Raw genomic sequence first — 15,844 nt, 5'->3', positions numbered from 1 at the left:
GGAAGTCTTATGTATCCTTGGCCTTTTGCTTTTCCATATAAATTTTAGAATCAGCTTTGTCAAGTTTTTTTTTTTTTTAACTTTTTAAATTTATTTTTGAGATAGGGAGAGACAGAGCATGAACGGGGGAGGGTCAGAGAGAGAGGGAGACACAGAATCCGAAACAGGCTCCAGGCTCTGAGCAGTCAGCACAGAGCCCGACGCGGGGCTCGAACTCCCGGACCACGAGATCATGACCTGAGCCGAAGTCGGACGCTTAACCGACTGAGCCACCCAGGCGCCCCAGCTTTGTCAAGTTTTTAAACAAAAGATATTTAAATAAAACCTTTGAAATCTTGTTTAGAATTGCAGTGACTCTGTAGATCAGTTACATACTATTGACATTTTAAAAAATGTGTCTTCTAACATGTGACATGTATATCCCTTCTTTACTGGCTTTTGCTAAGGATATCTTATGTATTTTGGGCTACATTTATTCCTGAATACTTTATCCATTTTTATATAGTTACAAATAAATAACATTAATTTTCTACATTGTTTTGGTATACAGAAATGTGCTTTTTTTAAACATTGATTTTGAATTAAAGAAACTAGCTAAGCTCTCTATTTCCAATTATTTATCTGTAAATTCTTCAGGGTTTCTACATAATTGCTTGTATCATGTGTGAACAGTGATAGTTTTGATTCTTCTTTCCCATCTCTTATATTTTTTTTCTCTATCTTGCCATTCTGTTTTTGCTAAGACTACTGGTAAAATGTTGAAGAGAAGATGCTTTCAAGATTGCATCTTAACTATGAGGCTTGCTGTAGGTTTTGTCTCTGTTCCTTTTTGTTAGAACTTTGTCACGAGTGTGAAAGTTTATCAAATATTTTTTTCTTCATCAGTTGAGATGATCATGATTTTTCTCCCTTAATCTGTTAATGTGAAGAACTATATGTTATTTTTCCAATGTTAAAACAATCTTGCATTCTTGAGATAAACCCAATGCAGTCATGATGAATTAACTATTTTTTGATAAAATGGGTTTGCTAATGTTTTGTTTTAGATGTTTGTATCTATATTAATGAGTGAAGTTGGTCTATAATTTTCCTTTGTCAAAATTTCCTTATAGGGTTCTATATCAAGATTATGCCTCATGAAATAAATTAGAAATGATTCCTTCTTTTTGAACTTTTCTTAAAGAGTTTGTGTATTATTACATTTATTTCTTTCTACAGGATTTTGTAGGACTTTCTGGGCTAATGTGTGATTGTACAAATTATAAGTTACTGATTCAATGTATTTAATGTCTATAGGCCATCTAGATTTTCTTTGTTAAAAAAATAGTTCTTCAAAATTTCTTCTTATTACCTTTCATGTATTTGCATTACTGTCCCATTTTTCACTCCTTATATTGGTTATTTCCATTTTTTTTAGCCATTCTACCAGATATTTGAAAATTTAATTGGTCTTCTCAAATAACTTTTGGTTTTGATTCTCTTGTATATCTGCTTCTATTTAATTTCTATTCTTTATTATTTCTCTTAATTTATTGTTAGTTTTCTAACTTCTTAAATTTTATACTTCTTTTCATCCTTTCTTCTTTTGTGATATTAAGCATTAAAGGCTATAAATTTTCCTATAAGTAACACTTTAGTGTCACACACACACATTCTTATATTGTTCTTATAATCAGAGTTCTAAATATTTTCTCATTTCCATTATAATTTTTTCTTTGATCTCTAAGTTAGGCCTAAGTTTTAATTTGTAGACCTGTGGGTTTTTTCAGGTTTTTTATTATTGTTTGCATCTATAACTTAACTGCACTGTGATCAGAAATTATGGAGAGCATGATACAATAGTTCAAAATGTCTTCAGGCTTGGTCTGTATCCTAGAACTTAATTTTTATAAATGTCCCACATTGCTTCAAAACAATACATTCTGCATTTGTTAGGTTCACCATTCCATATATGACTGTTAAATAAGCCCAACTTATTGTATGTACTAGTTTGCTAGGGCTGCTGTTAACAAAGAACCACAGACAGGGTGGCTTGACAACAGAAATTTATTCTCTCACAAGTACGGAGGTTAGAAGTAAAAGATTAAGGTGTCATTAAGATTGACTCCCTCTGAGGCCTCTCTTCTTGGCAGGTAAATGGCCATTTTCACCTTATGTCTTCACATGGTCTTCCCTCTGTGTATCTGTATCCTAATAACCTCTTCTTATAATGACACCAGTTATACCGAATGAATGCCCACCCTGAAGATCTCATTTTAATTTAATTACCTCTTTAAGAACCCTCTCTCCAAATTTGATTCATATTTGAGGTACTGGGGGTTAGAACTTTAACATATGAGCTGGGGCAGGGGGAGGAGGTATGTGTGACACAGTTTAGTCCACAACATTGTACTTTTCAAATTCTTTATATCTTTAAAGATTTGTTTCACCAGTCAGTTACTGGAGGAAGCATTCAAATCTTCCACTATGATGATGGATTTCTCTATTTTTCTATAAAGTCTATCAGTTTTGCTTCATATATCTTGAGGCTATTTTATTAGTGTATATACGTTTAGAATTTTTAGAGTTATTTGGTGAATTGAATATTATATTATTATGTAGTTACTCTTTAGCTCTATCAATGCTTTTTGTCTGTTAAAGTTATCTTAGCTTTCTCTTATTTATTTATTTATGTATTTACTTACCTACTTACTTATTTAGAGTGTGCGCCTGAGCCAGGGAGGGGCAGAGGAAGAGAGAGAATCTCAAACAGGTTCCATGCCCAGCTCAGAGCCCAGTTCAGGGCTCCATCTCATGACTGTGAGATCATGGCCTGAGCCAAAATCAAGAGTCAGGCACTTAACCAGCTGAGTCATTCAGTAGCCCACATCAGCTTTCTTTTTATTAGTGTTTGTGTGGTAAGATGTTTACATCTTTTCACTATCAACTTTTTTGTCTTTATGTCCTTTGATGTGTGTTTTATAAACGTAGTGGGGGGGGGAGGGATTTATTCAGTTTGAGAAAGTTTTTCTTTTAAATAAAGTATTAAGTCCATTTGTATTTATTATAATTAACTATATATTTCAATTATTTCCTACTAGCACAGGAAGTATATATACTTCCTTTTTGTGTATAGCACAGTTTTTAAGAGAGTAGACTCTAAGAAATACTGCCTACGTTTGATTACCAGCTCTATTACTTACTACCTGAGTAACTTGGGCTACTTACTTATAATTAGTTATATTTAATTATCACTTTAAATTGACTTTTTTTTCTGTTTCTCTTTTCTTTTTTCTTTCTTTTGTAATGATAGATTTTTTTTTTTCATATTTCATTTCTTTTCCTCCTCCAGTTGGGAAATTATATTCTTTGCTCTGTTCTTTAAGGGTTATTCTAAACATTTATCAGGCATACTTAAGTTATCAAAGTTTAAAGTTAATTCTTATCTTTACCCCTCCTGAACAATACAAGACCTCTGTAATACCTTAATTCTGATCACTCCCTTTCTGATTTATACACCATTGCTGTATTCTAGTTTGATCTTAATTTAAGCCTCATAAATTATTATAAATTATAAATCATAGTCAATAATCATTTAGTTTTATTCACAAATCTACCATTTTCTTTACTAATCATCATTCCTTTTTACAGCACAAATTTTCCATCTAGTAACACTTTCTTTGTGCCTGAATCACATCTTTTAAATTGAGTCTGTTGGTAGCACAATTTCCATTTTTATTGTCTGAAAATGCCTTTATATTATGGTTTTTAAAAAAATAACAATAGGGGCGCCTGGGTGGCGCAGTCGGTTAAGCGTCCGACTTCAGCCAGGTCACGATCTCGCGGTCCGTGAGTTTGAGCCCCGCGTCAGGCTCTGGGCTGATGGCTCGGAGCCTGTTTCCGATTCTGTGTCTCCCTCTCTCTCTGCCCCTCCCCCGTTCATGCTCTGTCTCTCTCTGTCCCAAAAATAAATTAAAAACGTTGAAAAAAAAATTAAAAAGGTAACAATAGCACAGTTTGTAAACAAATTTAGGTTGATAGATACTTCTTTTAACATATTAAAAGTATAATTCCATAGTTTTCTGGCCTACACATTTGCTATTCAGAGATAAGACTGCTGTTGAAACCACTGGTTTTCTTTAATGTCACTAGATGTCTTAGATATAACTTTATCTTTAATTTATCCTGGCTTGTTCTTGAATCTGGGGATTGGTGTCTTTCTAGAGAATTCTTAGCCATTAAATCTTCAAAATATTGTCTCTAATTTTTCTTTGAAAGTCTTATCAGATATGTTAGATTTTATCACTCTATTCCTCATGTCTTTTAACCTCTTTCATATTTTATTTCTTTGTTTCTCTATTACATTCTGGTTAACCTCCTCAGATCTGTCTTCCACTTCATTAATTCTCTCTTTAGCTATAAACCCACTCATCAGGTTTTTAAATTTCAGATGTTTTAATCTCAACTTCTTTTTTAATAGTTTCAAAATCTACTTGGTCACTTAAAAAACACATGCAGCTCTTTTTTATTCTATGTCTTAAAAGTGCAGGACTTGAAGTCTTTGTGGGTCTGATTTGGCCTATTGTTTCTACTAGCTCTCACTCAGTGTGCATTGTTTCTGTGTGTAATCTTTCACTCCCTCCTTCTCAATCTTTCCATCTCTCTCTCTCTCTCTCTCTCTCTCTCTCTCTGTTTTTACTATGAGTTACGTTTCTTGCAATTTTTTATTTTTTGAGGGTCTTTCTCTATTTCTCTATATCTCCCCGATCTCTCTATTCATTTTTACCTTGAGTTCATGTATTTAAGCAATATTTTAATGAATCTTTGAGACCTGTGTTGAAGGTGGAGCCATTCTCTTCTGCTAGGTGCTTGGGAGCACATCTTATACTGGACCATTTTAAACTAAATTATCAGCTTGAGGTTTCCTGGAACACATAGATATTTAAATTTGGTCTGCCAATATGTATGCTCATTGGCTTGCCATTAAGTATTTGTAGGGGAGCTCTTTCCTCTTTCACCTGAGCACCAAAATGCAAGCCTAACAAATTTCCTTATAGATTTAGGGGTATGGTGACTTAGAGTGTGATAACCATTTTGGGTACAGCATTATGTGGGAAGCTTCCTATTAGACTTTCATCTAAGCAAGCTCCAAGTTCTGACCTCTCTCCCAACCAGGACCATATATGTAATTGTGCACTGAACAGCTTTAGGGGGCATTTTGCATACAGATATACACTAGAGTCTATATGACATATGTGGTAGACCTGTCCTCATCCCCACAAGATGGCTCAAGTTCACCAGGTTCAGCAATTGCTTCAAGTTGAAAGCTGGGTTCAGTGCTTTTGTTTTATAATTCTATAACTGACAGAACTTAAATGAAGAGTAAAGATAGTGTCTCCTCCCTTTTGAAGTCCTTTAAAGGGTAGGCATCCTCAATATCTTATGAACTGAATTGGTTTGCCAATCATCATTTCAACAAAAATATCTACCACTTGCCCCATTAAAGGAAATGTAACATAATAAGAGGGTGTTTATTGCTTTGCTTTGTTTATTTTTAGATGTGGACTTTCCAGTTGTTCTCCAGCCTACAAATGCAAATGAGAAAACACAGCTAATCAGAGAAGAACCTCGAAGTTATTGCACAGACTCTTAATATTGAGACCACTGAGGGTCCACAATACCTCTTCTTGGTTCAACCATGTCTCCAGGTGGTCATGGGAGGGCAGGGTAGGGGGCATGAAATGCTGTGAACTTTTCCACATTTGTATTTTATTTTTTAGGTTAGGGAAAGATGATTGCTACATAATTTTCTCAGTAAGCAGTCTCACTCTTTGAGTAGAATTCCTAATGAAACACATTCCATTTTGATGAATAAAAGCCTGAAGAGTTATTTTATGCTCCTTGCATGAGGTAAGACAGTAGTACTGGACAGGCTTCATGAGCCTGCCCTTTATGTGACCCAGACCTAATTCCTTACTGTAGTATTCCAAACAGAAGCCACTTTTCATCTATTTAACTGAATTGCAATATTCCTATCTGCCACAAATATCATCAGCAAAACATATATGAGAATTTAAGAGGAATCTTAAATGTGTGTATGTGTGGAGAATTTTCCCTGTCAATATTCAATATGGCTAGAAAAATATGTCAAGAGGCAGGAAGAAATTATTAGGTAAAAAAGACAAATCACTTAATTTTGAAGTATATCTTTGAAAGATTAAAAACTGTCATTTACTAGAAATTGTTGAGTAAAACCAAGAAGAAAGGTTTTGTGTGTACTTTTAGATTGGCACAAAAACAAAAACAAAATATCAACCTGGTTACGTTTATGGTTTTTCTGGATCCAGAAAAATTCCCAAACCAGCCCTAAAAATGTGTTGACCATTTTTTTAATTAAAAATAATTTTTATACAACTGACCTAAATTAGACAAAGTGAGGAAAAGAAACATATAGGGTAAAAGGTAGAATTCTGAATTCTACAGCCTAACTTTAGACTTAAAGGCATATCATTTACCCCTTTTTGGGTGGGATTAATTACACTGATCAGAAAGTGCTCAGCTCTGTGCATGTTGAACAATTAAGCTCAAAGGTCATGTCTGCATTTACTGTTTGATCTTTATATTCATTATGTGATCAAAACCATGTGCTAAAACCATGTTATAAAATAGTACAGAAAGTGTTTGTTTTTTCTTGGTTCTTTATATAATATTGCAGCTTTCAAGATCTTATTATGTTTTTATATAATACTGCATGAAATGCCATTTTCTTTTTCTGTTTCTTATTCTCCCCTACCACCAAATTACAGTCAAATGAGCCTAAATATACATTGTAAGTGAAAATTGGTATTATAACTCTGACAGTTATGAAGTCATTAAAACTCTACTTTAACTCTTGAGTTACTGGATTTTTTTTTAATTGACATAATCAAGTAGGAAAAGCCCTGGTTTGAGAGTTAGGAAAGCTGGTTCTAATCTAAACTCTCACTACCTAGCCCTGTGACCAAGTGAGATGAGAATATGGCTAATTGCTCTGTGTCTCCATTTTCTTATCTGCTCTGACCACCTTCCAAGTTACTGTGAGACCAGATGAAATAGCTGAGGTGAAAGAACTTTACAGAATCAAGTATTTGGCAAATATGAGGTGGTTTTATGTGAATTTGTATGTTTGTATAATGTGACTTCTTGCATAGATAAACTCTTACCCAACAAAACCCAGGAAGATACCCAGTACTAATGGTTCCAGTGATCAGCAAGTAGTTGGAACTCTGTATTCAACAAACAAGTGTTATTTTCCATTTGATGGGAACCTAAGATAAATAGCCCTGTCTGTGGATAATTTCAGCTACTACATTTCCTTCCTGAAGTCTTTTAAAGCAAAAGGTCAGGCCTATTTTTGAAGAGCAACTGTAAATCACAAAGTTCCTTTCTTTCTCTCCCAGACCTCATTTTTCTTTCTCACATGGAATGTTTTACTTCTACTCACAGCTTATCCAGAGAGCTGGTACAAGAGTAGAAAGATGAGAACAGGACATGAATCAGAATCAGAATCAGATGGTCGGATTAAATTCATGAAGGGGTTCTTGTTAATGTTCCCCACAAAGGGCTAATTACCGGTTTCAATGATGAATGTGTATGAATGAGGAAATGAATCTACAGAATGTCCATTGGCTACATAGAAGCAAGGATCAAGTCTTGATTTGAGGAGAGGCTATTTAGGCATCTTGTAGAGATCAACAGAAGCTGCCATCCAGAGTCACCTGCAGGTCTTCTAAATTCATAAGCATCTTAGCAGAGAAGCACCAAGAGGAAACATGCTCACTGTGATCTTCATAAAGGGTCAAATGAACCAGCACTTCAGTGGCTTAACACCTAGTCCTGGGCTTCAGGTTACCAGAGTAGGTGATTTCATATAAGGTTTCAAAGTCCATCTATTTATTTTTTCCTCTTTTACATAAGAACATAATAAAATACATATATGCATTTTTGTTTACCAAAATACACATATTTTAATTCTTTGAGAATAAATGACATTCTATTTCTACATTTTAAATGGTATGTATGCTAAAACACATCTGATGTGGCCTAAAATACACCCACCTGTAATGCACTGCCTGATCTTCTCATCTACAGAGAGGGTTCCACTTAGGGCTATATAATCTCTGTGGTTGGCACAATGATGACTCCTCCAAGATGTACTTATCCTAATTCCCAGAACCAGTGAATATATTACTTTTTACAGTAAGAGGGACTTTGTAGATGTCATTGCCAATGATTCTGAGATAGGGAGATTATCCTGGATTATCCAAGTGGGCACAATCTAATCACATGGCTCCTTAAAAATGGAGAATTTTTCCTGGCTATGAGAGAGATGTGATGATTGAAGAATGGTCAGAGATATGCTCTGAAGTTAGAGGAAGAAAAGGGCCATAAACCAAGGTATGCAGGCAACCTCTAAAAGTTGGAAATTTTAAGGAAATGGATTCTTCTCTAGAGCCTCCAAAAAAGAAATGCAGCTCTGCCACCACCTTGATTTTTGTCCCGTGACACACGTCAAACTTCTGACCTTCTGACTGTATGAGTTTAACACTGAATCACTGCTCCTCACTTGTTTCTTTATTGTCCTTACTCCTTATTCTAGATTTCTTTTTCTTTTTCTTTTTTTTTTTATTCCTTCATCCTGGGTATCTAACTTCATTTTCTCCTCGGTCTCTTCTCTTCCCTGGTTCTCAATACTCCATCTCCTTCCCTGTTCTCCTCCCTTCTCCCACTCCCACCTTTCTTCCATTTGACATTTATTCCTTTGTTTTAGTCTCCTAATCTCTCTGCTGGCCACTACCAATGCCATGTCCATGTTTACTGGTCTTTTACATAAACTGTTATAAATCTACCCCCAACCAGCGCAGGAGGGAGAGATAGCAAATAGTCTGGGTAACAATATGCAGAAAGGTGAATATTTTCAAATTCAAGCACAGATACTCATAATGCTGATAGGTCAGAGAGGAACAGAAGTATTTTTCCAACAATTCTCTGAGTGTATTGACAGAAAAATAATTCATAGTGACCACATTCATTATTTGAATGTATGGCAAGGTAATTTATTGAGACATTAATTGTGTTTTGTCCTTAGTGAGACTCAAAGGAATGAGGGCTGTCCTTCTGAGATTCATCTTATAAAGGTCACTCCCTTGCTATTGTGACCTTGGAGGTTAAATATAATGGTAGAGAGACACCTAGACACCTACCACCCAGGCTTTTGTTTGGGTGCTTGGGCTATTATAAGGGCTGTTAGAAAGAAATTTGAGGGAGAGAAGTAGCCCTGTTATGAGGGCCTTTGGACTAAAGATGGGTTTGGAAGTTTGGAGGGGAGCTCCCAGAGTAGCCCAGACTTGTGTCTCTGTTAGAGTAAGCAGTTAGTTAGATTCTAGCAGGATACCCAGAAGCCAGCAAAGAGGAAGTCATGGCCACCTATCAGGGAAGTCAGAGGCCTGTCCTGGCAGCACTCCACAAGAAGCCAGATCAAACCAGACAGGCCCAAGAAGGTGGGTGTCATGACAGGAAAACCCTGGCCAAAAAAGGAAGAAAAGGCCAAAACCCAGCTTCCAAGAAATCCCTGCCCCTAGTAATGAATATTCCACCCCTAGTTTGTAACTGTCAATAAAAGATAGAAACCCAAACCCCAGTGCGCACAGCTCTTCTTCTCTTTCTCTAAGTCACCTGCTGTCACATCTGAAGAGTATACTCTAGCTTTAATAAACTTTCCCACTTGTGTCATTCATCCCTGTGTTGTGTCTGTCCTTGAATTCTTTCTCGTGAGGAGACCAAGAAGCTTCGGCGACACCTTTGGGACAGGCTGGGTCAAGGCTCCAGGGCCCAGGGTCACCCCAGTTTACTGGCAATATCTCCACAGGGGAGAGCCCCTCTGATGAGATAGCACTTGGATGCCTGGGTGACAGACAAATTTAAGTCATGGCTTCTTAGCCGTAACAAAAGATTCCTTTACCCACACCTGGCCCCTCAAAGGAATCCTATAGGGTTGGACACAGAGACCCCAGGAGCAATGAGGCTGGAGCAAGATGAAGGGCTAGAAACTCACTTGGAGGAGGAAGACAGAAAACCTGAGGACCCCATACATCCCTAGGAAGTGGGGAAGACTCTTAAAACCTGGCCGAGGTGAAATTTCTTGCTACCTTGTTAAACTGCAGCTCTGAGTCAGAATTAAATTTAGAACATATAATGTATTTAGATGATGAAGAAACTTACCTAAGATCTTTTCTCAAATGTCACTTCTTCAAAGGCTTTCCCAGACTACCCTGCCTAGAACTATAACCCACCTCATGCTTCCTATTCCCTACTTTTTTCCTTCATACCTTTCACTAACATACTTTTTAGTCTTGATTTATTGTCTGTCTCCCACACTGTGAAGGCAAAGATTTTGGGCTATTTTTGTGTTCTGCTGTATCCCCAGTGCTTAAAATAATGCCTGACACATGGTAGACAGCAAGGAAATATTTGTTAAATGAATAAATGTTTAACCTGTATCACAGAACAGAGAAATTCCTACCTGCTAGAAATGCAAAAGCTGCTAGAATCTTTAGCCTTTAGGAAGGCTTAGTATATTAATTTTTTTGCATATTAATATGAACAATTTGATTAATATAAAAATTAATGGTAGCTTGGCACCCAATAAGGCCTCTGACTCAATTACAGAGCTATCTTAAAAAATTTTAGCAGCTTGCCCTCCCTTACTCCTCACTGATGTGAAGGCAAATCCATCCCCAGAGCACCAGTCCTTCCCCAACAAAGAAAAACCTTTATCCGAGAAACACAAGTCCACTTCTCCAAACCCCTCTTTTTCCAGCCTGCACCCCTCCTAAGCACCTAAGTAACATTTATCTGTATATTATTCTTGAGCTGTTCTAGAGTACAAAGTATAAACTTAGATTAAGTTATGTATAACCAGTTTCTGTAAAACAAAGCCATTTCCAAATTGCAGATGGCTCAAATTAGCAGTGATTTCCAGAATGACATCTTAGAGTCCGAGTCTACATTTGTATTTTTCCCAGTGCTAAAAATGAAGTAGGAACTAACAAATATCTTTTGATTAACTGATTAATTCTTACAACACATGTCATTTCTGAGAAAAGCCTTTCTCCAAAAAGAGGCCTAAACATGCTCAGTATTAAATGGGTGGGATACAGCTTTCTGGAACTTTCATGCTGTTCCCGGGCTGTCCCCAAGAAGCAAAACTAAATTCCCAGAATCCAATCAGCAGTAATAGGACAGCTGTTAACACTTTCTGCTCGCTACTGGGGCTGCCAACTCAGCTTTGTAATAGCAGAAAAATCCTATTACTATATCAACTTCTTCGGCTCCTGAGAGCCCCCCCACCCCAGGCAGGTCCTTGTTCCCAGGCCCAGAAAGAGGGGATCTTACCTCGTGAAGGTTTTTTCCTTCTGAGAAATCTGTCCTGGTACTCAAATATCTCTACTCCCGAAACATTGTCCAGAGTCATCTATAATGCACTTTATTTTCTGGTGAAGAATAATTGGGGAGAAAATTTTTAGTGAAAATTTTCACTTTGGGAATGAAATTCCAACATTTTCTTAAATACTTTTAGAATGATCTATTTGGGCATGTTAATTATTAAACTGACATTTTTCAGGATTATTTATTATAATTGCAGAAAGCAGTATTTTAAAGCTAACCTAGGTTTAAAAGTAACAAATGATAGCCATCAGGAACAGAAAAATATTAAGTCTACTTATTGATTAACTTATAGCATAACAGTTTTATATAAAATGCCTTCATTTCAAAAGTTACTTCATTGTATTTAGCATGGAATTTGTTTTTTAAACAATACATAGTATACTCAGAAAATAAAATTTTAGCTACCGAAACCTGAAAGATGCAGGTTATTCTGAGTAAGAGGGTAAAAAGAATAAAAGTGATTCACTTCCCTTCTTTCTACTTTTCTTTGTTCTCTCTTAAGTCTTTTCTCAGCACATGCCATCCCTCAAACTAAAGGATTTGAAAGGAGGTGGGAAGTGATGGCTTTTAGGATCACAGGAGGATTTGTATTTTTAAAAGATGATTCATTCTTTCATGAATTAAAAATAAATCTGTCGAATGAACAATAATAACCAATAGTCATAGTGCTTACTACCTGAAGCTGCCCTAAGAGCTTCTTATTAGCTTGATATATTTTATATTTATATATTCACTTAATACACCATCTAAGGGACAAGTACTATCAGCATTATCACTCCCCCATTTCCACACTAAGAAACTAAACCACACAAAGTTTAAATAAACTTGGCCAACATCATCCAGTTAGTAACATGTAGAACAGGCTTGTCCTCAAATCCATGGTTTTAACAGCTGCGCTATATTGCCTCTCCATGGTGATCTTAGATTTCCAACTACATTTGTCCTTCCTGAAAACTAACCCTCTCCATGTGCTGCCCAACTCCGTCCCAGAGCTCTCATTTTCAAAAGAATATTCGTTTCTGTCACTCTATTATGTATCTTTCTCTTTAACTGCCCTTTGTAGTAATCATCCTCACTTAATTCTCAGGGCCTTCTTCAAAAGCAAATCCTCAAAGACTCAAAATCCTCAAATTCTCCAAGAGCAAATTCCCAAACACTTCCTCTGTTGCTGCTTCCTCCTCCTGCTCCTATTCCTCCTCCCCCCCCCCCCCAGCTCCCTGTAGCATTTCTTTACCTGGGAAGCCTGTGTAGCCTTGGTAGCTGTCTGCCACTTTCTCTTGTCTGACCAATGAATAACTGCAGCATTAATCAAGTGAGTGAAAAGTTGGATTTTTTTTTTTTAGATTTTAAAAGTGATTCTAGAGCTGTGGATATTACTAAACAATCCTGACTAAAAATTTTGGTAAAGTTCCTGCCATAATTTTACAAGATAATAGACAGTGCTAAGAAGACTTTTAATATATATTTAAATAGTATTTAGTACATAGTAAGTACTAAATATACATATATATATATTTAGTATATTACATATATTTAGTATATATATGTATTTATTGTGTATATATATATATACATATATATATATTCAGTACTTACTATGTGCCAGACAATATTCTAAGTGTTTAATATAGATTAATTCACTTAATCCTCACAGCAAGACTCTGAAGTTGGTGCTATTATTTCTCATTTCATAGATGGGAAAACTGGAGCTGTTAATTAACCTGTGACTTTAATAACAAGAGAACCAGCATTTGGACTCAGGTAGTCTAGCTCTAGGGTCTGTCTGCCTAATTATGACACCACCATAGCACCATAAGACATTTGAATTCTGTAAAGTCAGATATAACTACTTATTTAATATCAAAACAGCATTTATACTCAGTATACTCAAATTTGTTCCTCCCCTATTAAAAGTGAATACCATAGGTCTATAAATCCAAGTTAATACATTCTATTCCATTATTCTGATTCCACAAGATTGAGATGAGAACATTTGCTATTATATATAAAAACAAGGCATTTCAATATCATTTATACAATAGGATGTATAGTTTTCCATGACTTTATCTATTCATAATAAAAGAAATTATACTCAATTTCTCCATTGTACAAAATAAGGTACAATTTTTCAAGTTTCTATTAGTAAAAATATACCATTATTATGTCAGATGACTAAATTAATAACCCTTTATTATTTCTTCATAGGAAATACAACATGGCAAACTAATTTTTCCTAAAGGACCTGGAATTTTATCTCCCATCATTTAAAATAAACGTGTGCTCCACAGCAATTTATTTTGTTTCTGGTAGTCTGTGTATGTCAAATTGCCATTGTGAAAAGCACAGTACCCTCCACACTCTGGACCTACCAGTCTTTATTTTTTCCTTTGGCACTCCCCACTGTTAAGCCTACTATAGATATTATTTATTGTCAACCTGTTGTCTGTCTGTCCCTTCAAAATATATGCTCCAAGAGCAGAAATTTGTGGCTGTTTTGCTTACTGCTGCATCCTCAGCACTATAATAGTGCCTGGAACATAGTAGAGACTGAATAAATGTTTATTAAAGGAATAAATATGAATCTCTGAAGAAAATCTCCCTGCAACATCTTTTCCCAGCCCTAGTCCTCCAAATCTTACCTTTGGGAAAGACACTGTATGAACAAGATGATAGCTCTACTTTTCCTGAGTGTGAAAGACTGCAAATGAACTTGCAGTCTTATGGAGCCCTGGGAATTGGATGGGTCAGTCTTGCAATCTCCCTGTAGTGCAAATGGTTCCTTTTAACCTCCTTAAGAGAAGTAGGGGGCCAAGGGTTGGTCTCATTAAAATCTTCTGATATAGTGATTTGGCTTATAATTCAGGATTTAGCTTGGCCTAATCATCCTGATTCCATATTTGCAAATTTTCCTACTTGCTAAAATTTATTTCATGGTCATTCACAATAATATATATTAAATAAGGTATATAAACAGTAACACACAAAACACATATTGATCACTTAAGATAATGTTGTGAACAGAGGCTCACAGGAACTTAACCTTGTATTTTTCCTAAAAGCAAAGGTTCAATCGCTTCTCGGCCTTTTGGCTAAGATCAAGTGTAAAAGCAAAGGTTCAGTATTCACTAAACCACTGTTTGTGGTGACTATATAGAACCTAACTACTGCAAATAACACAAATGAACTGTATCTCCTGGAGTTATCCGGAATGGTTCCCTTTCTAACCTTGAAAATGCTATCTCTGTGGTTTCTCATAACAAGCAAATGTTCTCATTCCAATCTTTTGGAATCCTTCTTGGAAACAGTACACATTTACAGAAAGCTATGGATGAGGAATCAGTAAACCTGAGTTCAGCTCTGCTCCCCCAACCTGAAGAGTTTATCCTGAAGAAATTATTTAACATTTCTTGGTAGAGCTTCCTGCTCTGCAGAACGGTTTCAACTGAAAGGAAGAACTTGAAAGTTCTTTCATATGCATATTTCAGCAGGTTTGATTTCTTCTGAGGCCTGTCTCCTTGGTTTGCAGATGGCCACTTTCTTGCTGTGTATTCATGTGGTTGTCTCTCCATGCATGCAAATGTCTGGTGTTCTCTCTCCCTGCGTCCTAATCTCATAAGGACAGTAGTCATATTGGATGAGGGCCCACCCTAATGACCTCATTTTAATCTAATTATCTTTTTAAAGGTCCCCATCTCCAAATACAGTAACATTCTGAGGTACTGGGGGTTAGTATTAGAATTTGGAGAGGGGTAGGAGAAAATTAGTCCATAATATACACCATCATTCTCTCAAAATTGTGCCAGATTTTTGTTTGCTTTATATTTGCACCATGAATTCTTTTTTTTTTTTTTCCCTTCAAGCATTTTATTTTGGCAAAACTTTGCAGATCTGTAATGAATATTTTTTAATGCTGGATGCATGCTAGAAACCATGTCAAGAATATAGATATTAATAAACATAGGTACTAATTTCAAAACTAACTCATGAAATAAGGACATTAGTGCCAACTATAGATCAAACACTTAAGTGTCTGTCATTGTACTAGCTGCTATAGGATATTATTTTAATTTCCAAAAATATCTTCTTTTTTTTATGAAATTTATTGTCAAATTGGTTTCCATACAACACCCAGTACTCATCCCAACAGGTGCCCTCCTCAATGCCCATCACCAACTTTCCCCTCCCTCCCACCCCCCATCAACCCTCAGTTTATTCTCAGTTTTTAAGAGTCTCTTATGGTTTGGCTCTCTCCCTCTCTGTAACTTTTTTTTCCCCCTTCCCCTCCCTCATGGTCTTCTGTTAAGTTTCTCAGGATCCACATCAGAGTGAGAACATATGGTATCTGTCTTTCTCTGTATGACTTATTTCACTTAGCATC

At 36.0% G+C, this 15,844-nt stretch overlaps 1 protein-coding gene across 6 annotated transcripts in view; it reads left to right on the top strand.

Moving 5' to 3' along the window:
• DNAJC5B (DnaJ heat shock protein family (Hsp40) member C5 beta) overlaps window positions 1-13,757 on the top strand; it is a 98,317-nt gene extending 84,560 nt beyond the window's left edge. For 2 of the 6 annotated variants that reach the window (XM_049633331.1, XM_049633330.1), the window contains exon 7: window positions 5,538-5,869. In XM_049633331.1, coding sequence (XP_049489288.1) covers window positions 5,538-5,632 — 95 coding nt within the window. In that variant the 3' untranslated portion in view covers window positions 5,633-5,869. Of the gene's footprint in view, window positions 1-5,537; window positions 6,876-13,160; window positions 13,228-13,671 lie in introns of those variants that run through there. The other 4 variants (XR_007458496.1, XR_007458497.1, XR_007458495.1 and 1 more) reach the window with 4 other exon arrangements.
• The last annotated feature ends 2,087 nt before the right edge of the window (window positions 13,758-15,844 follow it).

This window comes from Panthera uncia, chromosome F2 (assembly GCF_023721935.1).
Source record: "Panthera uncia isolate 11264 chromosome F2, Puncia_PCG_1.0, whole genome shotgun sequence".
Classification (NCBI taxonomy): domain Eukaryota; kingdom Metazoa; phylum Chordata; class Mammalia; order Carnivora; family Felidae; genus Panthera; species Panthera uncia.
Note: the sequence above shows the minus strand (reverse complement) of the source record. Positions and strands in the feature narration are given on the sequence as shown.